This window comes from Eschscholzia californica, unplaced genomic scaffold, assembly GCF_041429995.1.
Source record: "Eschscholzia californica isolate CP2 unplaced genomic scaffold, dmEscCali1.0.p SCAF_3, whole genome shotgun sequence".
Lineage (NCBI taxonomy): Eukaryota > Viridiplantae > Streptophyta > Magnoliopsida > Ranunculales > Papaveraceae > Eschscholzia > Eschscholzia californica.
In genome coordinates this window covers 43,768,978-43,793,411 of record NW_028238420.1, presented here as the reverse complement: position 1 = coordinate 43,793,411, position 24,434 = coordinate 43,768,978, and the positions used below count along the sequence as shown (strand labels likewise).

The following is a 24,434-nucleotide window of genomic DNA, read 5'->3' as shown; positions in this document are numbered from 1 at the left end:
CCTTTCTCAGTGTCTTCTCTGTTCTACCATTCTTGTTTTAAAACCACTCTCACATAACATTTCCATCACCAAGGATATTGCCCATAGATTTTGAATCCAATTTTCACAAAAACAAAGTAATAAAAGTAACACCTCTTCATATACCCTGATACAATAGCTGCTCATAGATTTGTTTTTGCTTATGATTTCAGACTCAACTGATTCATCTGAGCTCATTCAACGGTAAAATAGTAATTTTAACTGAGCCAGATATATATCTTCTGACAGATAACATATCAAATCAAATATTTATCCATTATACTGGAAGTATTTCAACAAGGTAAGCTCAAGAGATCAAATAATCTTGTATTTAGGCAGAGACCCAGCTCGACTGAAGTTGTATCTGAAATTTACGAGTGTATGAAACTAAGCGGATAAATGTATATCTACATATAGTAAGACAAATGTACATCTACGTATAGTAAAAGTTCTCGATACTGAGATCAAGACATACAAAAAATTGTGTATACCACCAGTGGTTATTTTCACAACAAATTTAGTAAGCTGGTGGCAAAATGTAACATGATCCAATCTTCTAACAAATGTAGAGTAATCTCATCTTGCCCAGGAAACAGAGTCTATCTCGTTCCTAGCCGATTTGTATAATTCCAGCCTCTTAGCACACTGCAGTCTTTGCTCCATCAAGGCAGGATCTTCATCCAATAATTGTGCAAGCTGTTTTCCCTGTTTATCAGATCGCGACAACCAAATTACAAAACATACCTCCACAAAATATATAACACTTCGAAGGAATAAAAGCGTCAGACATAATCTTGTGAGAAAGAGCTGCTCACCAATGTCACATCACAGACCTTGTATTCGGGCACATCCAATCTCCATCTTGCTGCCATGCTTTTCCTGACGCATCACCCCGGCCTCCTCCTCTTCCTCCACCATTCATATTTCCAGCATCATCCACTTGCCCACCAAAATCATCACCTACAACTGTATCTTCCATATGCTGGACTTGATGCCCTGAGTTATAGGAGACATCATCTTTGTTCTTTGACTCGGCTATAAATACCCCAATGGTGCTTCCATGAAAATCCTTATTATTAAACCATTCAACAGCAGCAAGTGCTGCATGTGGATCCTCATAAGTGACTGTTGCATCTCCCTTGGGCTCATTAGTTACTTTGTCTCGGTAAAACCATATCTTTGGTCTACCTGTTCTTTTGTCTTTCTACAGTGTATGAAGTTCAAAACAAACAAACCATACATTGTTTAGTTCCTCGATAAGAAATTTATTTACAGAAAATTGGTAGAACAATTACTGCCGGAAAAAAAATATGTTACCTGTTCAAACTCCCTACCTTTAGCAACCCGATGGTGCCGAAAAACTCGGCTAGCATATCTTCATCAGTACCCTGAGGCAAGTTACAAACATAAACTGAACCATTTGAAGGGTCTCTTTTTCCCGTATAATTTGCCATGTCTGCACTAATCTCATGAAACCACTACACTGGTCCTGCATAGTGAGAAAGTTTACTTGTCTGGTAAACGTATTTTTGGATATATACATTTAAATGCACTCCATGAGGAACAATTTGTAAGGGAAGTATCGACATAACAAAAATCAAGGGCGAATCTAGGATTTCACGACAGACAAGCCTAACCCCTAGGCTTGATGTTAGAAAAAATATAATGAAAAAAGCACTATATATATTCATTTTCTACCTAAGACACACCTAATATGTATAAAATTACAATCTAAAGGTACTTTTAAGTGATCAAATGTATTCTCAATGATTCAATACAGTGTGGAAATCAAGAATTGGCATAATTGTACAAAAACCAGTGAAACTAATCTTTTAATTCTTGGGGATATATCATCATCATGGCTAATACCAAATTCAGGTAGGAATAACTCAAACTCCAATTAGCCCAAGTGATTGGAGAACCAAATTGACAGAGAGAAAGTCATGACACATCTGAAGGTCATGGAGTAAGAACCCCGATTTCTAAAAGCGTTAATCATCTTAAACCAGGCTAGCAAAGACAACTAAGAAGCAATTCTTCATTGTTCAGGCAAGAATGACAATATTGAATCATATTCATCAAATGACAAAAGGATTTACCTCAAATCCCCAATTAGCTCAACAGAATGGGGAATCAGGTTGACAGAAAGCAAATTATAACACAATTGAAGTCTAGTTTCTAAACCATGGAGTAAAAACTCCAGATTTCTAACAACCTAAACTCATCTTTAGACCCGAAACAACTGATAAAGCAACTCGCCATTGTTTCAGGTAAAAATAAGAACACCGATTTTCACATCAATAATCGAATTTGGGGGTTCATTCAAAAGATAGCGAAAAATGATCCCTAGGGTAATTAGTCAACTTCACGTTACTTCTGAATGGACTAAAGGAAAGCAACCACGTTGTTTCTCAAGCTTCTTAAAGGAATACCCATTGCCCATGCTGCAATGCAACTCTAATCGTTGCGTGTACTTCAGCTTGAGCTGAGCTTGTAGTTGCTTCTCCTTTTTTGTCCATTCAAATTTCTAACGTCGACGAACCCTAAAATCCCAGAATATAACCATAAAAATCTCCTAATTTATTAGATCCTCATAAGAAATTCATTTTCTACAAGACTAGATCTTAGATTTAAATCATCAACAAAAAGCAAATTAGAGAAGACATTCAAATATAGCAAACCCTAAAATTAAATTTACCTGTATGTACATATATGTTTATGATTCTAATTAAGAACAACTGGCAGTAAGAAAAAAATTAGGTTTTTTTTTTTTTTTAACCAAGAAGACATAACAAAGAGAGAAATCATGGTAAACGTACCTGATGGTAAACCCAGAACGTCAAGAAGAAGATTAAGTTAAAAACTGTCCGTGTAGATTGAAATAGATAGAAATTGAAATCTTCTTTTTTAGGGTTTCTCGACCCCCCGTATAAACTACAGAGAAATTGAAAGGATTGAGATGAAACCTGATTTTCTACTATATGGAGCAGTTTTGGAGATGTGTTCATTGGAGGAGATGATTGACCATTTTACCCTTGAGCAGATCATTATGGTTATAGGCACCTCCAATTTTAAAGACGCATCCAGTTTTAAAGACACTCATGGAAAAGGCAAAAACCAAACAGTGCACGTGAAGAAGACGTGAAAAACAAGATAGTTAGGTATATTTTAGTCATTTGTCAATTTCCTGTTTCCGTAAACCCCTCTCTCTTCTCTCTCTCTAAAACCGCTTGCCGTATTTCGTCTTCCAAGTCAAAACTCTTTTCCGTGTTCAAATATCAAACACACAACAGAGAATTCGATTCATCGATCTAAGGTAAGGTTTCCTAATACGAACCCTAATTCAGTTCCATCAATTTTAACTTTGTCTCAAATTTTAGTGTTTATTGTATTAGAAATTTTAGGGAAAATCTCTAGGTTATAGTGATTTTAGGGGATCTTTCTGGTTTCACTGATAGGTGGCTTGGGTATTTCACCTGCTTTTATTTTTATTTCATTTTTCTTTTAATCTGGGGACTGAGCAAAGCAAGTGAAGTTAGCAACTAGTACTAGGGTTTATTTTTATTCTCCACTTGACCACTTAGAAGGTCAGAATCTGCAAATTAAACACTTCCTAGGTCAACCGGTTGATGATCATGATCTATGAACTATAACTCTTACTTTCTTATACGTTATGAATCTTAGATAAGTTTAAATTTTGTTTATTAGTCGGTGTTCGTTTGTCGATTGATGGTTATGATTTATGAATTATTATACTTACTATCTTATAAGTTATATATCTTAGATAAGTTCAATATTTGTTAATTAGTCGATGTTCATTTGTAGGTTGATGGTTATGATTTATGATTTATGATTCTTACTTTCTTATAATTTAGAATTCTTAGATGAGTTCAATTTTGTTAATGAGTTGTTCTTGATCGATTGATGGTTATGAATTATGATTCTTAATTTCTTATGAGGTATGAATCTTAAATAATTCAGTTTTGGTTCATTACTTTGACGTCTAATTGTCGATTGAGTGACATTGTTTATTGATTCATGTTTAAATTTTTCTAGACAAAAAATCTACATAAATGTGAAATGCATCGTTAAGAATGTATTTTATCACTAGAATTACCTTTAAATAACACTTTTACATATATTACATGTATCATAGGTAGAAACCTACTTATAGTGACTTTTTGTTAAAATCTTGGCTACCGTGAAATTAAAGCTTAGCCTCGTCTAAGTTTTCAGCACTGGATCTTTCATTGATAAGGTGACACGTAACCTTCAGGTGGCACCAACCACCAAGGGCCTGATGTTTGATACATCTCAGTACTCTAAATCTCTTGTTCGTTTACCTGTTTTATATATGCTTACATTTTAAAGCATAAAACCAGAAACAAAAAATAACAAGAAAAGTTGGACAAGTATATAGAGAAAATAAAAATACAATTTTCAAAATGTTATAGTGAAGCAGTAGCATAAAAGTAAAGTGAGAATAGCATCAACGCTAGCCTGAAAGCGCAAGCATCGACCACCTGATGATATTGTCTTGAATTCACATTGTACCACCTCCATTTTGAAGACCAATTCGTACTGGTGGACTTGGAATTCTTATATTTTTTCCGAACCTTAAAGTTGTATTCTTATTTTAGTTGTTGATATTCCTGTCGTTGTTTTTCTGCATGCTGCCCCCACTTTTTCTATATGCCGTTGTGCAGAATTTTATTGATGAATGCTCAGAATCTGTATAAATATATTTATTTTTATCGTTTCTGCAGGATACCATCGCAATGGCAAAGAATACAGTGGTGCTTACAGATCATGTTCTCGTGCCTGTCAGTGCAGTTTTGAATGCAATCAAAGAGCTCGAGGTTGATGGGCAGAATGATCCGCAGATTATCACTCAAGCTTTCCATCTACGTAATATTTTCTTTAGTCCGTTACTTCTTTGATGGAATATTATACTTTCTTGAGTTGGCTTTAACTAGTATTAGATTGCTTTCTAGTATCTGACCTTTGTAGTGATCATGCCAATTAGTTAAGTAAAGTATCTAAGTAACAAAAGATATTGAATGCTGTAGGATTTCACTTGTTTTTCAGTTTGTAGTAGAAGGGTTGTCTTATCTTTCCAAGATGGGCCTCCTATGCAACATTAGAAAGTCCTAGCTTGATTCAGTTTAATTTGAAATTAACTTCACTTTCCACTTGCAGAGATGCTTCCGATTGAGTCATCTTCAGTTGATACTGTCGTCTATATTCTGAAAACCCCTGATCTTCCTGATCAGTTACTTGCTGAGATCTCTAGAGTTTTGAAACCTGGTGGGAGAATCCTAACTCAGGCAGCATATCGTACCTCAGAGAACCCTGATAAGGTAATAACTGGTTTCCATAACGTAATGAAATTTTGATGTCCTTGAAATTCGCTTTAGATATTAATGGATTATTCTTGCAGCCTGGCTCGCATCTTGAGCGCAAGTTACTCTTGGCAGGATTCCTCGGAGTGCAACTTGTGGACCTAAAACAAATAGTACCAGAAGAAGATGTTAAACCTTTAACTGTGAGTGCGCTTATTCTTCTACCCTCCTGTCTACTTCTTATGTTACTTGGCTGTTAATAGGGGAACAACTTATGCGCCAGCATGTTAGTGAACGGTTTGTGTTATTTTTCGCAAGGTGTAAACTAAATTATTTATTTTGGCAGGTCAAAGCCAATAAACCTTCATGGGAGATTGGGTCATCATTTTCCATCAAGAAAACTACAAAGAGTTTACCCAAGGTACAAATTGATGATGATTTGGATCTTATCGATGAAGATAGTCTATTAACAGAAGAAGACTTGAAGAAACCAGAACTCCCCCCTGGTAAGATGACGACCCCTTCTCTACCTTACATCAATTTCGGAATCACTCTTTCAATTCTGATGCAATTATCCATGTGCAGAAGGTGATTGTGAAATTGGAAGCACAAGGAAAGCTTGCAAAAATTGCTCATGTGGAAGGGCTGAGGAAGAGGCGAAGGTTGAAAAGCTTGGGCTAACTGTAGACCAGATTGACAACCCTCAGTCTTCATGCGGCAGTGTAAGTATTTTCAGGCGTCTTGGTATTGGTATTGGTCATTGAACTTCTAAGTTTTGAAGTGAGCTTAAGTTTTGCTGATGCATTCTCTCTTCAAAGATTTGATATACCGATTAAGGATTTCTATGGATGTTAATTTGACCTACTTCAAGAACCTTCCTATATTTATATGAGCTACTGAGTACTGACTTAACTTTATCCCGGGTCCAACTGGTCATACACATAATTTTTTTTTGTTGATCTTGGCCGCATCATCCCAGTAAGTGGGGTCTTAGTACAATTAGAGAATACAAATCAGGTTGGTAAATGGACAAATATTAATCAAAGATTTCTACTTGTTTTTAGTGTTTATATATGTAAATCATCGTTTGCTTGAGATGATGTGCCTTGAGTTTCACCGTTTTTCGTTATTATTATACGGGTTTAACATGATTCTTTCTCATATGCAGTGTGGATTAGGAGATGCCTTCAGATGCAGCACTTGCCCTTACAAAGGTCTGCCTCCATTCAAATTGGGTGAGAAGGTAAGAACCAAATTCCGGTGTTGCAACTCAAGGACTTCTCTTGTTTTATATTCTTTAAGGAGTTCTTATCTAACTACCTGAACATGAGTTCATTTTTTTTCCAGGTAACATTGTCTGACAACTTTCTTTTGGCCGACATTTGATTCTTCTCCCAAGAATAACTGAGAAATCGACCGTGAGATAATGCTATAGTTTGACAAAAAGGAGTGACAGTAGTTCAGATATATATATCCCAAGGTTTTATTTTCCTGTGTGACTTTGAATTGTCTACGGAACTTTTTCCTTCAACGTTCCAAAAACAAAATAGTATGTTCTGTTTGATTGACTGATGCTGAAAGGCTGATGAGAAAGATTTAAAAGATTTTGCTTTTGGTTTTATTCTCTAAATAATACAATTATCGACTTTTATTGTTACATTATGCATCAATTTTTGTTAATACATTGATAGACTCTCGGACTGTTCTTCGTAAAATTATCTATATGGTTGAGAAATTGTAAAAATAAAATAAATGAGATGATGACAGAATCTCTTAAACCCAAGTTTGTTGACGAAAGAGTTGGAGAGTATTCCAATCTTACAAACAAATAAAATTACACAAGGAAAAAATCAGCCTTGGGTGGCCTGAGCCCGACGGGGCATTATACCTCATTTGGTTCGATATATAATGTACTATACATCGATAAATCATGAAACATGAAAAGAATCCCCAAGAAGTAACATGACAAAAAAGATGTAATTTTGAATTTGTATGCACAGTGATAATACTAATACTATTAGCTATTACAAAGTTGGAGCAATACATATTTATATACATGAAGTATGTATAGGGACTAAACCATGAAAACAATCTAATGGTGAAAGTCAGCATGTTGAAGAATCAAGCGGTCTTCAACAGAAGATCAACTTTTTCATTTAAGTCTCTTGGAAGGAACTTCATACATATAGGTGGACGAATTTTAGCAAGTGAGAGTATAGAAGCAGGCATTCCCCACAAAGAATCTCCACATATCATACCTGATGCCATAGCTGGTACAAATGCGTCAGCTTCCGCTCTATCCCTCTTTGTTCCTGTTAAAAACTCCCCAAATGCAATCCGAACTTCTTCTACTATTACTCTGAACCAGATAATTTATCAAGAACAAGATTCCAGCCCTCTTCTTTCCTCATCAAATCTTCACTTTCAGGGTAACTTCTCCTCTCGTCTTTTCGTTTCTTTATCATATCCAAAAGAATGAACATCCCCATTGCTTACTTCCGTTTCAATCCGAATTATCTATAATATTTTTTGGGTTTTTTGTAGAATTGTTGATTACCCATCGATGGTTTTAGTAAATTAACACTTGGGTTTTCGCCCAATCGAAGAGATTTGAAAAAAAAACTTTTTTGTTTTTGGAGATTTCGTGCTAGTGGGCAATTATTGCTTTAGGGTTCTTAATTTTGAAATTATGTGTTTCTTTTGTGTGTTATTATATGAATGATAGATTTCAAATTTGTTTATTTCGTCATGGTTGTAGTTTAGGCTATATGATTCATATTGGGGGTAAAATGTATCTGTTGCCTTAGGATTTTAGTTACTCAGTCTGATCTGTTTATATTCAAGAACGGGTTTTCTCAGTAACTTCTTGTGTCAATAATTAAACTGGTGTTTCATCAAACTGCAAGCTTTGAGTGTGTGCTTATGTGGAAGTCTCAATGTAGGATGTAATTAGGGTTTGCAGTTCCGATGGGTGTGATCGATGTTTGATGTTTAGACACGTTAGTCAGTCTAACTGCCGAAAAGGCCCTAACAAATAGGGAATCTGACATAGGAAAGGAATTGTCTAAATATGACCTTTTGGGGTCTGTTATCTTTCCTGACTGGTCATGGAGGCTACTTCACTTCGTTGAGAAAGGCGAAGTCGACCTGCGCATGGGCAGGCAATAAAGGTAATGTCGTGGGGAACTCGTGGGTATCTCCCTTTTATGTTTGTTGGAGGTGATGCCCACTCGTCATGAACCCTAGACCAGCTTTGAGATGGAAAGAGGCTTCTTTCACGAACTCCGCGCACTTGAGTCTAAGGTGTACTTGACATTTTAGTAACACAATGGTCATGTTAATTAGTCACTTGTAGTAGGAGTATTTCTGGTTGTACTTGCACATGTGATTGTTCTTCTTCTTAGATATTTCTGTAGAAGGCTAAGTTAGAGCATATATAAGAAACATTTATCAGGAGAATCTTGTGAGAAAGAGCTGCTCACCAATGTCACATCACAGACCTTGTATTCGGGCACATCCAATCTCCATCTTGCTGCCATGCTTTTCCTGACGCATCACCCCGGCCTCCTCCTCTTCCTCCACCATTCATATTTCCAGCATCATCCACTTGCCCACCAAAATCATCACCTACAACTGTATCTTCCATATGCTGGACTTGATGCCCTGAGTTATAGGAGACATCATCTTTGTTCTTTGACTCGGCTATAAATACCCCAATGGTGCTTCCATGAAAATCCTTATTATTAAACCATTCAACAGCAGCAAGTGCTGCATGTGGATCCTCATAAGTGACTGTTGCATCTCCCTTGGGCTCATTAGTTACTTTGTCTCGGTAAAACCATATCTTTGGTCTACCTGTTCTTTTGTCTTTCTACAGTGTATGAAGTTCAAAACAAACAAACCATACATTGTTCAGATCCACCATTCTGCTGACATTTTAGTTATGACAGAGCTCAAAGTGCCTGGTAGACTCGTGTTGACCTCTATGTCAGGGCTCGGGTTGCAGAGTTCTTTCGAATTTACATCTCTGTTGATTTCGTAAAAGATCTCGCTTGTGTGTCAGGTATCCAACACCTACTGCTCAAATCAATCAATTAACTTCTTAATTTAACTCGTCAAAGATTTCTGTATTTAACATTATTAATAAACAAATACAGCCGAAACTAAAAAACAATCCATGTCATATCCCTCGTGAAAGAGCAAAAACACAAATAAGCCAAAAATCAAAGGAGGCCAAGCACATTTTATAATTCAATAACTAAATGTAGCTATAGCTTGTAAAGTAGTAAAATTACAGTAACTCGTTATCTGTCTCAAATCCAATCTTAACTAATTGGTATGTCTGCACTAATCTCGTATCTGGCCAAGTAAGAAACCCGAATCAAATGGAATGACCCGAATTTAATCTCGTAAAAGAAACACTAACTAAAGTAATATATATTTGTATTCTATTTTTGAAAACAGGCAACAAGTTGTTGAGCTATTCAAATGGTTTTTCTTTAGTTTTGTATGGGCTTTCTTCCAATGGTTCTTCACTGCGGCAGATGGTTGTGGCTTTACATCTTTCCCAACTTTTGGTCTTGAAGCCTTTAAATATAGGTTTTACTTTGATTTCTCTGCAACTTATGTTGGGGTTGGAATGATTTGCCCTTACTCCATAAATTTATCCATGTTGCTTGGAGCTTTCGTTTCGTGGGGAGTAATGTGGCCAATTATCGAAAGACAACAAGGTGTGTGGTACCCAACATCACTTCCTACCTCTAGTGTGAAAGGTCTCCAAGGGTACAAGGTAACTTTTTCCTCCTTCATTTCTTTCATTCGTATATTTAAGGTATATCCATTTCGATTTTCTCATGTTCAAACATGGTAGTAGTACTTAACATTGGTACGAGATCAAGTGAAACGTCGATATTTATAATGTATGGGCGTTCACATTATGGAGAAACACAAAAACATGTGTTTGTTTTTCTCATTGTCTGAATCTGACTTGTCTTGATGAAATGGACCCAAACCAGCTATTCAGACAGTTCATGCATTATGAGTTGGAAAAAAACAAACAGTACGAAAATTCTGACTTGAGTCAATTCAGAGTTTGAGAGACGGATCTATGATTTGACTCAGGAACGAGACATAACCTTAGCTAACACCTTATCCAGTACTACTAATTGTACCTAAACAATCATCTCACGTTTTTTGTGTGCCGGTTGTAAAAAACAGGTCTTCATTGCTATAGCTACGATCCTTGGAGACGGTTTTTACCATTTTCTTGTCGTTTTGTCAATAACCACAATCAGGATGGTGAAATCAAAATTTTCAAAGAAACACAGCGTATCTGCATATGCTAGTTCTTCTGCACATCAAATTCCTATGAGCTATGACGATCAACGAAGAACTCAGTTCTTCTTAAAAGATCAAATTCCCACATCGGTTGCTGTCGGTGGTTACATTACTCTGGCAACCCTCGCAATTATCGCTGTCCCATTATTTTTCCACGAGCTGAAATGGTATCACATTGTCATTATATACACAATAGCTCCAATCTTAGCCTTCTGCAATTCTTATGGATGTGGTTTAACAGATTGGTCTTTAGCTTCAAGTTATGGTAAACTTGCTATCTTCATATTTGGTGCATGGGTTGGTGTCGAAAAAGGAGGAGTGGTTGCTGGTTTAGCTGCCTGCGGTGTTATGATGAGTATCGTGACGGTTGCTTCAGATTTAATGCAGGATTTCAGGACAGGTTACTTGACACTTGCGTCTCCAAGATCTATGTTCTTTAGCCAAATTTTCGGAACATTACTAGGCTGCATTTTATCTCCATTTGTGTTCTGGTTCTTCTTCTACAAAGCTTATCCTGACTTAGGCGTGGACGGAAGTGAACATCCAGCTCCATATGGCTCATTATATCGAGGTATTGCTCTTATTGCTATCGAAGGAACAAGAGCACTACCCATGAACTGTGTAAAGCTAGCTGGTTTGTTCTTCCTAATCTCTATATTTTTGAACCTTTTGAGAGACATGTTGTTGCTATATCAGTGTGAGTATCATAAGTATGTTCCAAATGCTATGGCAATGGCTATTCCATTCTATTTGGGTGGGTATTTCGCCATTGATATGTGTGTTGGAAGTTTGATTCGGTATGTGTGGGAGAAGAGGGATAGAGCGGAAGCTGACGCATTTGTACCAGCTATGGCATCAGGTATGATATGTGGAGATTCTTTGTGGGGAATGCCTGCTTCTATACTCTCACTTGCTAAAATTCGTCCACCTATATGTATGAAGTTCCTTCCAAGAGACTTAAATGAAAAAGTTGATCTTCTGTTGAAGACCGCTTGATTCTTCAACATGCTGACTTTCACCATTAGATTGTTTTCATGGTTTAGTCCCTATACATACTTCATGTATATAAATATGTATTGCTCCAACTTTGTAATAGCTAATAGTATTAGTATTATCACTGTGCATACAAATTCAAAATTACATCTTTTTTGTCATGTTACTTCTTGGGGATTCTTTTCATGTTTCATGATTTATCGATGTATAGTACATTATATATCGAACCAAATGAGGTATAATGCCCCGTCGGGCTCAGGCCACCCAAGGCTGATTTTTTCCTTGTGTAATTTTATTTGTTTGTAAGATTGGAATACTCTCCAACTCTTTCGTCAACAAACTTGGGTTTAAGAGATTCTGTCATCATCTCATTTATTTTATTTTTACAATTTCTCAACCATATAGATAATTTTACGAAGAACAGTCCGAGAGTCTATCAATGTATTAACAAAAATTGATGCATAATGTAACAATAAAAGTCGATAATTGTATTATTTAGAGAATAAAACCAAAAGCAAAATCTTTTAAATCTTTCTCATCAGCCTTTCAGCATCAGTCAATCAAACAGAACATACTATTTTGTTTTTGGAACGTTGAAGGAAAAAGTTCCGTAGACAATTCAAAGTCACACAGGAAAATAAAACCTTGGGATATATATATCTGAACTACTGTCACTCCTTTTTGTCAAACTATAGCATTATCTCACGGTCGATTTCTCAGTTATTCTTGGGAGAAGAATCAAATGTCGGCCAAAAGAAAGTTGTCAGACAATGTTACCTGGAAAAAAAATGAACTCATGTTCAGGTAGTTAGATAAGAACTCCTTAAAGAATATAAAACAAGAGAAGTCCTTGAGTTGCAACACCGGAATTTGGTTCTTACCTTCTCACCCAATTTGAATGGAGGCAGACCTTTGTAAGGGCAAGTGCTGCATCTGAAGGCATCTCCTAATCCACACTGCATATGAGAAAGAATCATGTTAAACCCGTATAATAATAACGAAAAACGGTGAAACTCAAGGCACATCATCTCAAGCAAACGATGATTTACATATATAAACACTAAAAACAAGTAGAAATCTTTGATTAATATTTGTCCATTTACCAACCTGATTTGTATTCTCTAATTGTACTAAGACCCCACTTACTGGGATGATGCGGCCAAGATCAACAAAAAAAAATTATGTGTATGACCAGTTGGACCCGGGATAAAGTTAAGTCAGTACTCAGTAGCTCATATAAATATAGGAAGGTTCTTGAAGTAGGTCAAATTAACATCCATAGAAATCCTTAATCGGTATATCAAATCTTTGAAGAGAGAATGCATCAGCAAAACTTAAGCTCACTTCAAAACTTAGAAGTTCAATGACCAATACCAATACCAAGACGCCTGAAAATACTTACACTGCCGCATGAAGACTGAGGGTTGTCAATCTGGTCTACAGTTAGCCCAAGCTTTTCAACCTTCGCCTCTTCCTCAGCCCTTCCACATGAGCAATTTTTGCAAGCTTTCCTTGTGCTTCCAATTTCACAATCACCTTCTGCACATGGATAATTGCATCAGAATTGAAAGAGTGATTCCGAAATTGATGTAAGGTAGAGAAGGGGTCGTCATCTTACCAGGGGGGAGTTCTGGTTTCTTCAAGTCTTCTTCTGTTAATAGACTATCTTCATCGATAAGATCCAAATCATCATCAATTTGTACCTTGGGTAAACTCTTTGTAGTTTTCTTGATGGAAAATGATGACCCAATCTCCCATGAAGGTTTATTGGCTTTGACCTGCCAAAATAAATAATTTAGTTTACACCTTGCGAAAAATAACACAAACCGTTCACTAACATGCTGGCGCATAAGTTGTTCCCCTATTAACAGCCAAGTAACATAAGAAGTAGACAGGAGGGTAGAAGAATAAGCGCACTCACAGTTAAAGGTTTAACATCTTCTTCTGGTACTATTTGTTTTAGGTCCACAAGTTGCACTCCGAGGAATCCTGCCAAGAGTAACTTGCGCTCAAGATGCGAGCCAGGCTGCAAGAATAATCCATTAATATCTAAAGCGAATTTCAAGGACATCAAAATTTCATTACGTTATGGAAACCAGTTATTACCTTATCAGGGTTCTCTGAGGTACGATATGCTGCCTGAGTTAGGATTCTCCCACCAGGTTTCAAAACTCTAGAGATCTCAGCAAGTAACTGATCAGGAAGATCAGGGGTTTTCAGAATATAGACGACAGTATCAACTGAAGATGACTCAATCGGAAGCATCTCTGCAAGTGGAAAGTGAAGTTAATTTCAAATTAAACTGAATCAAGCTAGGACTTTCTAATGTTGCATAGGAGGCCCATCTTGGAAAGATAAGACAACCCTTCTACTACAAACTGAAAAACAAGTGAAATCCTACAGCATTCAATATCTTTTGTTACTTAGATACTTTACTTAACTAATTGGCATGATCACTACAAAGGTCAGATACTAGAAAGCAATCTAATACTAGTTAAAGCCAACTCAAGAAAGTATAATATTCCATCAAAGAAGTAACGGACTAAAGAAAATATTACGTAGATGGAAAGCTTGAGTGATAATCTGCGGATCATTCTGCCCATCAACCTCGAGCTCTTTGATTGCATTCAAAACTGCACTGACAGGCACGAGAACATGATCTGTAAGCACCACTGTATTCTTTGCCATTGCGATGGTATCCTGCAGAAACGATAAAAATAAATATATTTATACAGATTCTGAGCATTCATCAATAAAATTCTGCACAACGGCATATAGAAAAAGTGGGGGCAGCATGCAGAAAAACAACGACAGGAATATCAACAACTAAAATAAGAATACAACTTTAAGGTTCGGAAAAAATATAAGAATTCCAAGTCCACCAGTACGAATTGGTCTTCAAAATGGAGGTGGTACAATGTGAATTCAAGACAATATCATCAGGTGGTCGATGCTTGCGCTTTCAGGCTAGCGTTGATGCTATTCTCACTTTACTTTTATGCTACTGCTTCACTATAACATTTTGAAAATTGTATTTTTATTTTCTCTATATACTTGTCCAACTTTTCTTGTTATTTTTTGTTTCTGGTTTTATGCTTTAAAATGTAAGCATATATAAAACAGGTAAACGAACAAGAGATTTAGAGTACTGAGATGTATCAAACATCAGGCCCTTGGTGGTTGGTGCCACCTGAAGGTTACGTGTCACCTTATCAATGAAAGATCCAGTGCTGAAAACTTAGACGAGGCTAAGCTTTAATTTCACGGTAGCCAAGATTTTAACAAAAAGTCACTATAAGTAGGTTTCTACCTATGATACATGTAATATATGTAAAAGTGTTATTTAAAGGTAATTCTAGTGATAAAATACATTCTTAACGATGCATTTCACATTTATGTAGATTTTTTGTCTAGAAAAATTTAAACATGAATCAATAAACAATGTCACTCAATCGACAATTAGACGTCAAAGTAATGAACCAAAACTGAATTATTTAAGATTCATACCTCATAAGAAATTAAGAATCATAATTCATAACCATCAATCGATCAAGAACAACTCATTAACAAAATTGAACTCATCTAAGAATTCTAAATTATAAGAAAGTAAGAATCATAAATCATAAATCATAACCATCAACCTACAAATGAACATCGACTAATTAACAAATATTGAACTTATCTAAGATATATAACTTATAAGATAGTAAGTATAATAATTCATAAATCATAACCATCAATCGACAAACGAACACCGACTAATAAACAAAATTTAAACTTATCTAAGATTCATAACGTATAAGAAAGTAAGAGTTATAGTTCATAGATCATGATCATCAACCGGTTGACCTAGGAAGTGTTTAATTTGCAGATTCTAACCTTCTAAGTGGTCAAGTGGAGAATAAAAATAAACCCTAGTACTAGTTGCTAACTTTACTTGCTTTGCTCAGTCCCCAGATTAAAAGAAAAATGAAATAAAAATAAAAGCAGGTACTATTTACGAAATTTCTTATATCGGAGAAGATGATATAATAAACATTCTCTAAGTTCAATACCCTTATAACATTCTCTAAGCTTAGTACAACTAATATAGTATTGTTCAAGAATAAAAACCTTATCTTCATCACGAACCTCTTGGTTTATAAACCAATCTTCCATTTGTTGAATCCAAAAATCTATATGATATTGATAATCAAACATAGGAATTTTGGAATCGACATTAATTTTGATAATCAAACATAGGAATTTTGGAATCGACATTAATTTTGTTTTGATCTTTTCGATCAACATAGAGTTGTTGTGCATCTCTTAAAGGATCCCAACCTAAACGCGGAAGATTATTCCAACATTCAAGATGAGAAGTATTTAAAAAAAAATTATCTGTTCCCAGATTCTTAAGGCTCTGAATACTGGCTGATGTAGATTGTTGCGGAAGCGTAAAAGTAATGGAATCCACCATTGTTAATAAACTAAACTAACGAAATAAAACTGATAAAATAACGATAAACAATAAACTTGATTAATAATAAACGATAAACTTGATTAACAATAAACTTGATTCATAATATTCTCTGATCTGCTTAACAAAGACAGACTAGACTTCTCTTATATAGAGATTGTACTTTCCTAGATAGACTCAAATAAGGAAATAAGATAACTACTAATAATACTTTCCTTGATTGCTAAGACTCATAATTATGGAAACCCTAAATACTTAATTATAGAAACTACGCTAATGTAGCTTCTTGACCGTGAGGCCCACTATCACCATGGTCGTGAGGCCCAATAGGAAGATGGTCTCCATCATACTCCCCCGCTGTGGAACAACTTGCCCCCAAGTTGGTATTGTCATAAAGCGGATCGTCCAAGTAATGAGGATATATATCAGCGATGTTGAAGGTAACTTCGGCGACGAGTTTGAAGGCAATCCTTAGTTCCCACTTTGCACGAAAATTGCCGAAAATCCGAAGAAGAAAAATATTGACAATATCACCAATTATAATGTGAAACATATATTGCCAAGATACTCGCAAAAGCAATACCAACGTAGATACGTCTAGTAAATTGCGACATCGCCCGTCGTCTTTTAGTTTGACGAAAGAGGTCACATATACAACCTGTCTTGTTCTTGGAAAAACAATGGATGGCCATGAAGATTGGTTTGTATAATTCTTTGAAGTTGAAAGCCATGAAGAAATCAATGGAGGAGAAAGTATTTTATGATTCGACACAACTAATTCGTCTCCCGTAATCATATATGGATCAAACAACTTATTCGAGCTTGTGTTAGTCAGTTGGATTTCTTATTCTTGATCTGTCTCATAGAAATTTTCTTCCTCCATTATTGAAAAATTAGGATTTTTTTTTATCAAAAACCTCTCCTTCAATAATATTGACCATGGTAGTCGAAGGAATTTCGGATAATAATTTGTTCGATTGGATTTGAGATTCTATAAAAGATAAGTATTCATGTAAAGGGAGAAAAGCATATCGAAAAATACTTTTCACTTTATTCCAATCATCTACGAATGATTTTCCTTCATTAACGAGTCTCCATTGCATTTGGGGCCCTTAATAGTTCCTTGTAAGGCTTCACAAAATTATAAAAGAAAAACTATTTTTGGGGATTCGAACCTGGGCGATTGGCATGAAACAACTACGTGGACCAACCTACTGACAAATCTTGTGTGTTAATTGATATAAAGAAATAAGCAAATAACTCATAAAAGTTCATTCAGAGGCCCTTCAGATGTGGAGGCTCAAAGCCACTGCTTTGGTGGCTTTGGGTCAGGGCCGCCCCTGACGGAAGGCTACCATTGCAGTTGAATCCACAACCCAACAGATAACCTATCCAAGTGTTGTGCTCTTCTAATATGTTAATGTACATTACATGCACAGCATTACCAAATAGGATTTGCACGGGCATTTCAGTCAGATCTCCTCCTCTAGTACCACGCCCGGTGTCTTTAACGCAAGTAGTATCTTACAATTTCTAAAGCCTACTGGGTTTAGTAGTAACATTTGTATGTCAGTATTGGGAGGCGGTTTTCTATTGCACTATGTTGTCTTCGGTTGATTAGTAACATGTGTATCTCTCCGCTTAGGAGACCAGGGTTTGAGGCTTTTTTTGAACTATGTGGCGTGTGGGTAAAGTGTGGGGGCCATTGGGCCCTACATGAGGTGCGAGGCTCATTGGGTGGTAGTCTCACATCGCTCGCGAGTGTCTGGAGCATGGACTATAGGTGAATGCTCAAGCTAAGTGTCTAGGACTTTTTGGTGGTCTAGTGGAGCCATCGCCAGGAACAAAACCTTGTACATGTGGGCCTGGTCTGAGGTGTTAAAAGTGGGGAACATATCTCTACAGTGTACCAGTAAACTACTCAAGATGGGCCTCACGGCCGAACTAGTTAGAGGGCCTCATGGCCGAGTCCATTAGGGTTAGAGTTTAGGAGTTTCCATGTTTTAATATTTCCTACTAAGTCTAGGTTTAGAAGTTTCTATATTTGAGTATCTTTGATATTTAGGAATCCTAATTTGAGTCTATTTAGAAGTTTCTAAGTTCCTATAAAAGGAAGTCATGTCTGTCCTTGTTATTCAGATCAGAGAATATTATCAATCGAGTTTATTATTAATCAGGTTTATCGTTTTGTTCTTTACTTTATCAGTTTATTTACGTATTTTACCGGTTTATTTACGTATTTTATCATTGTTATAATGGTGGATTCCATTACTTTTACGCTTCCGCAACAATCTACATCAGCTGGTATCAGAGCTTTAAAAATCTGGGAACAAAAGATGAAATTTTTTTCATGGATACATCTCTCCTTGAGTGTTGGAAAATTTTTCCACGTTTAGATTGGGATCCCTTTCGAGATTCTAAACAATTCTACGTTGATCGAAAAGATCAAGAAAAAATTAATAACGTTTCCAAAATTCCTCTCTTCGATGGTCAATACCATATAGATTTTTGGATTGAACAGATGGAGGTTGAAAGCCATGAAGAAATCAATGGAGGAGAAAGTATTTTATGATTCGACACAACTAATTCGTCTCCCGTAATCATATATGGATCAAACAACTTATTCGAGCTTGTGTTAGTCAGTTGGATTTCTTATTCTTGATCTGTCTCATAGAAATTTTCTTCCTCCATTATTGAAAAATTAGGATTTTTTTTTATCAAAAACCTCTCCTTCAATAATATTGACCATGGTAGTCGAAGGAATTTCGGATAATAATTTGTTCGATTGGATTTGAGATTCTATAAAAGATAAGTATTCATGTAAAGGGAGAAAAGCATATCGAAAAATACTTTTCACTTTATTCCAATCATCTACGAACGATTTTCCTTCATTAACGAGTCTCCATTGCATTTGGGGCCCTTAATAGTTCCTTGTAAGGCTTCACAAAATTATAAAAGAAAAACTATTTTTGGGGATTCGAACCTGGGCGATTGGCATGAAACAACTACGTGGACCAACCTACTGACAAATCTTGTGTGTTAATTGATATAAAGAAATAAGCAAATAACTCATAAAAGTTCATTCAGAGGCCCTTCAGATGTGGAGGCTCAAAGCCACTGCTTTGGTGGCTTTGGGTCAGGGCCGACCCTGACGGAAGGCTACCATTGCAGTTGAATCCACAACCCAACAGATAACCTATCCAAGTGTTGTGCTCTTCTAATATGTTAATGTACATTACATGCACAGCATTACCAAATAGGATTTGCACGGGCATTTCAGTCAGATCTCCTCCTCTAGTACCACGCCCGGTGTCTTTAACGCAAGTAGTATCTTACAATTTCTAAAGCCTACTGGGTTTAGTAGTAACATTTGTATGTCAGTATTGGGAGGCGGTTTTCTATTGCACTATGTTGTCTTCGGTTGATTAGTAACATGTGTATCTCTCCGCTTAGGAGACCAGGGTTTGAGGCTTTTTTTGAACTATGTGGCGTGTGGGTAAAGTGTGGGGGCCATTGGGCCCTACATGAGGTGCGAGGCTCATTGGGTGGTAGTCTCACATCGCTCGCGAGTGTCTGGAGCACGGACTATAGGTGAATGCTCAAGCTAAGTGTCTAGGACTTTTTGGTGGTCTCGTGGAGCCATCGCCAGGAACAAAACCTTGTACATGTGGGCCTGGTCTGAGGTGTTAAAAGATCTATCCTCAACAAAAAAAAATAGAAAAGATCTAATGTTTGGTAGGCAGCAGAGGCGGAGCCATGATCTGAACTCAGACAGGGGCTAACTTTAAATTACAAAATTTGAACTTCTATCGTTAAAAATAAATAATATTGGCTATCTAAAAATTAAAATCACTCTTGAACACAAAACTTTTTGTATTTTCTAACTTCAATTTCAAAATTAACGAGTACAAAAAGATTAATAAGATGTAAAGAATACGGTTCATCAGATAAGAGAATATATGTCTACTGCCGAATTACGTTTCAATTTTTAAATTATATGTTCTTAATTGATAAAATGATTTCTAAATCATTTATCTTGGATATCTAAATATTTTAGTGATAGGTCCTATAGGAACTGGATGATCATATTTGGTCACATCTTATGATGTATTAATGTCATGCAATGACTAACGTAGATCGTAGTCCATTTCCAAAAAAAAGGTGATCGTTAACCCTTCTTCAAATAGCGTCCAGATGGGAAAAGGATAGAGAAAAGTAAAAGAAAACATTGATTCATGAAATATGACATTAGACAAATACGGGGACTAAACTCTGGATAAGTCACAAATTGGGGGCCAATTACAATGAACCCTAAAATAATAGAGGATAAGGAAATTGTGAGCAAAAGGGTTGTTAACATTGCTAGAAGGAAGAAACAAACACGAGACTTCAACACACTCACTCATCAGTCTTACCATTGGGCTACAGACCATCTCAATGTGTGGTTTTTACAGAAAATCGAATAAATAACCCCAGACTGTAGCCCTGTGTAGTCTACATACATCTCCGCCCCTGATAGGTGGAGGGCTAAGTTTGCCGTTTGAGATAAGACCTGCTAAACTTCGTTTCATCCTTTCATACAATGTTTTCCTTTAGTTTTTGGCCTTTTACCTTCAATTTTTTTTTCAATATTTTCAACGAAGTTCTAATTTTATTGATGTTAATTTATAAGTTTACTAAGTTTTTGTTCTTTTATTTATTTTATTTTAAATCCCCAACCACAAGTAATATCACTTCAAGCACCAAATTAGTTTTTTTTTTTTATGAAATATACTAAAACCGAGTCCTTACAAACCAACCAACCACTACTGACTTAAGAGCTGACATGAAAGCAGGTATTACATTCAAACATATTTTTGTCTATTTTTCCTCCCCCATTTGGCTAGGGCATCTGCTTTAGCATTAACTTTTCTCGTAGCGTATGTGACTTTGATCTCCGTAAACTTATTCTTGAGTTCCATAACTTTTGAGATGATCTGATTCGATTGTCAGTCCAAACCATTACCTTGTTCGTTAATGTGATTGACGATGTTTTGGTTATCGCTCTCTATATGTACATGTTGAATCTGTAACTGAATCGCCCATAAGATACCGTGGAGTATAGGTAAGCTCTCACATTCTTTCGCATTTTGTCCTCTGACAGAGTCTGCCATGGCTATGATGAAATTTGCTTCTTCATCGTGAATAATACAACCTATCACTGCCGGTTCTAATAACTGCTTAAAAGATGCATCTACATTGATTTTGAGAAATGGTGTGGATAGAGGTCTCCGTTTTTGTTGCTTTGGTTTTTCTGTGACCCCCCGTGCCCCATAACTAGGCACGACCACGCCCAACAATTCACAGATGAGCCGAAAATTCGACAGGACCTCCTCTGTAAATCGAACGGGTCGTACCTGTAACCTGTCATGCAAACCATACATTCGCATACACATACATAACGGAAGCTAAAAATAAGACATAACTCAACTAAAAACTCTGGTTCCAAGCTAACCCCCAACACTAGGTTAACTCAACCTGCACAAAACCTTACATCCCTGCACAACCTATGTGATACATATATATTTACATTATAAGGTGTTAAGTGTATAAAACTATAACTCCGAAGCTAAATCAAAACCGAAATGAAAGGAAATAACACTAAAGTGGCACCGCGCCACAACCCCTGTAATCCATCTGCTAACCCTGTCGTTGCAGATGCTTCTAACTAGGAACCTGCATACTAACACACTGGTAGGGGGTCAGTAACTCACCGACACGAGTTAACTGGTAGAGGAGTCCCAAAATAAAACTACGATAAAAACCTTTTGCAAGTAAAACATGCACACCATAAATATATATCAATCCTACTCTAGCATACAGTAACAGACTTAACTGCCCACCCATGGTATGCCTCTCAATTAACAGAGAGTTACCCAGAGAATTCTATAGTACTTTGGTTAGTACCGTCCCATACCGGCACTAACCAAGGTACTCAAATTCTCTCGAGAAAGTGGCTTACCCCTAGGTAGGTAAGCCCCTCTCCCACTAGGCGACTCCACAGTCATTGAAAAGCTAACCTCGTGATAAATATATACACCTAGCTTAACTAGATACGTTTTAGCTTCACCGAAGTCGAATAGTTAGGTCGTCCCTCCAGTATTCGTGTTGGGACGAAAAACATATTCTCATCGATACCCTAGCATGCAACTATTCCTTCTGGTTTTAGAAAAGCATTTATTGTGTCAACAACCGAAATAATACTCTTTTCTTGTGAAAACATCCTTCACCCACAATCTCAGCAGATTCGGAACTGGCCCGTTACGCCCTCGACTAAGATAGGCTTTTTAAAACATTACTTATCTTATCATACACAGAAGTGGCACACCCAAGAGTCATATCATAATGTGCAGAGGGATCCCAATCACCAAACCAATCGGGCAGTCCGAGGTGTACAGCCTCTGAGCCCCGAGGGTAAGAACAAACAGGCTTACAGTCCAATCGAGCGGTCAAGGGTAGCAAATCCCTGAGCCCCGAGAGTCCAACCTAACGAGAATCCTGGCCAGAGAGTGGAGCACTACAACTGCCAAGACCCTCGTCTCAGTCCACTTCACCAATCACATACAACATACGAAATCAATATGTTTCCAAACATCAATCATCACAATCCGTTTCAAAAACCATTTCTCTAATCATTCGTAAGACATGTTTGCATATATAAAACCATCGCATCAAGAAAGTAACGTTCACAATACAAATCTCATCGAAATCACAATAAACAATACAAGCTTGATCGTAAAACACTTACTTAATATAGGCATAATCCATGTTATAAACCTCATTGAAATCAACGCCATAAATCATGCAGTATGCTCGTCTATTTATCTATGTATAGTGATGCATGCATATCTTCTACTCCTAGCATGAATCTAGACGATAATATGAAAGGAAAACATGAGATCACCCATACCTAGCGATGCAGTACTCCGTCCTCATCCGATTTGCTTCGATCTTGCTGCCAACTCGTTTCGGCTTTCCTTCTGACATCCTAGAAAAAGATAAACTTAAATTCCTCGACAAGAATCTTAAGATGACATAAATAACTCTGAAAAGACAATACGACAAGAGTGACAAAAGAGACTTGACTCGCATGAACATCGGAAGACCCCGAGTGACTCTATTCTGTCTTAGATTCATTCTCGTCACAATTTAGTGCCAATTCAAGCATATCATATATCGTTGGAAAGATACTTCAGTTTCTACCATTTCATTCCTTAGTGTCTCGGTCAAATTTAAAATGTACGGTCCTCGAAATAGCAAAATACAAACAACAGCGAATCTGAATTTCCTAACAGCGCGTTGCGCGCTATAACAGTCACAAATCTCTCATCGCTGATCGCTGATCGGTTTCAGTCCATTCTTTCGTCTTCGGAAAGTTTATCTCATCTACAATGTTTTGTTCTCAGGTAGTTTCTCTTAATTCAATCTAAAACATCTCCAAATACCACAAACTGTACGCAGCAGTGCATCTGTTTCACTGATCGTACGCTGCGTGTACTAACGGTCATATCTTTCTCATCCGAACTCGAAATAACATGTACCATACCATTATGGAAAGCTAGCATTCTAAGCTACAACTTACGTCTTTTGTATTACTTCATCCGGACACTTAATTAACACAGAAATGTCCGATAACAAACTACATTACGCAGTCCGTTGTTTTAGCTCAATCGATGTGCATCTTCAACCATTAAATTCTATCACTAATTTCCTTGGACTCCCGCATCTAACCATGGTCACATGAACACAAAACCCCCAATTTCTAGATCATAAAACCCTAGAATTTAAATAATTTAAACAGTCCATAATACTATTTGAAATTGAAGTGAGAATCTCTTACCCTTCTCTTGTAGTGATGACTCCCAACAATCTTTTTGTAGCTTTATTCAACCATCTTCAGAAAACCTAATACATATAAAGCTTAACTTCTATTAATGGAGTCTCACACCAAAGTATGAAGAAGAAGAAGAAGAATTAACTAAAAAGGTAGCAACAAAGTCAAAATATCTACAATTACTAACATTTACCTTCACCCCAAATAGCTACGACCGAAATCTTCACGCACCATCAAGCTTCAAGCCTTCATCTCTCCAATTACTAAACATCTCAATTTTCTAAAACTTCAATATTTTAGCACTAACTCTCTTTCCCCATGATCAGTTGATGAGGAAGAACCCTAAGAAATGGAGAACAGCAGCATAAATGTAAATCTCGAAAATTACTCTTTGGTCCCTACATTTTTCCAT

The 24,434-nt window shown here is 36.6% G+C and overlaps 4 protein-coding genes across 8 annotated transcripts; 2 read left to right on the top strand and 2 right to left on the bottom strand.

Moving 5' to 3' along the window:
- Window positions 1-320: 320 nt before the first annotated feature.
- On the bottom strand, window positions 321-2,978 carry LOC147550627 (transcription initiation factor TFIID subunit 15-like). 3 transcript variants are annotated; one of them, XM_086665210.1, is made up of 4 exons: window positions 2,838-2,978; window positions 1,353-1,507; window positions 834-1,222; window positions 321-723 (listed from the first exon to the last, which is right to left on the bottom strand). In XM_086665210.1, the coding sequence occupies exons 2-3, from the start codon at window positions 1,470-1,472 to the stop codon at window positions 839-841; spliced, it is 504 nt and encodes a 167-aa protein (XP_086521336.1). In that variant the 5' UTR covers window positions 1,473-1,507; window positions 2,838-2,978; the 3' UTR covers window positions 321-723; window positions 834-838. The 3 variants fall into 3 exon arrangements, with proteins under 3 accessions (XP_086521336.1, XP_086521334.1, XP_086521335.1); XM_086665208.1 differs by having other exon boundaries at window positions 852-1,222; XM_086665209.1 differs by lacking the exon at window positions 2,838-2,978 and adding an exon at window positions 2,118-2,656 and having other exon boundaries at window positions 852-1,222.
- LOC147550626 (anamorsin homolog) lies at window positions 2,972-7,017 on the top strand. Of its 3 annotated transcripts, none has more exons than XM_086665205.1 (8): window positions 2,972-3,334; window positions 4,785-4,926; window positions 5,218-5,378; window positions 5,459-5,563; window positions 5,707-5,866; window positions 5,946-6,082; window positions 6,529-6,603; window positions 6,708-7,017. In XM_086665205.1, the coding sequence occupies exons 2-8, from the start codon at window positions 4,797-4,799 to the stop codon at window positions 6,744-6,746; spliced, it is 807 nt and encodes a 268-aa protein (XP_086521331.1). In that variant the 5' UTR covers window positions 2,972-3,334; window positions 4,785-4,796; the 3' UTR covers window positions 6,747-7,017. The 3 variants fall into 3 exon arrangements, with proteins under 3 accessions (XP_086521331.1, XP_086521332.1, XP_086521330.1); XM_086665206.1 differs by lacking the exon at window positions 2,972-3,334 and adding an exon at window positions 3,452-3,605; XM_086665204.1 differs by lacking the exon at window positions 2,972-3,334 and having other exon boundaries at window positions 3,766-4,926.
- Window positions 7,018-7,270: 253 nt separating this feature from the next.
- On the top strand, window positions 7,271-11,856 carry LOC147550625 (putative metal-nicotianamine transporter YSL7). Its single transcript, XM_086665198.1, has 3 exons — window positions 7,271-7,789; window positions 9,825-10,149; window positions 10,578-11,856. The coding sequence occupies exons 2-3, from the start codon at window positions 10,000-10,002 to the stop codon at window positions 11,691-11,693; spliced, it is 1,266 nt and encodes a 421-aa protein (XP_086521324.1). The 5' UTR covers window positions 7,271-7,789; window positions 9,825-9,999; the 3' UTR covers window positions 11,694-11,856.
- A 301-nt stretch (window positions 11,857-12,157) lies between these two features.
- On the bottom strand, window positions 12,158-24,366 carry LOC147550624 (anamorsin homolog). Its single transcript, XM_086665203.1, has 11 exons — window positions 24,216-24,366; window positions 24,029-24,093; window positions 23,099-23,176; window positions 21,494-21,879; window positions 14,249-14,390; window positions 13,797-13,957; window positions 13,612-13,716; window positions 13,309-13,468; window positions 13,093-13,229; window positions 12,572-12,646; window positions 12,158-12,467 (listed from the first exon to the last, which is right to left on the bottom strand). The coding sequence occupies exons 4-11, from the start codon at window positions 21,566-21,568 to the stop codon at window positions 12,429-12,431; spliced, it is 894 nt and encodes a 297-aa protein (XP_086521329.1). The 5' UTR covers window positions 21,569-21,879; window positions 23,099-23,176; window positions 24,029-24,093; window positions 24,216-24,366; the 3' UTR covers window positions 12,158-12,428.
- Between the last annotated feature and the right edge of the window lie 68 nt (window positions 24,367-24,434).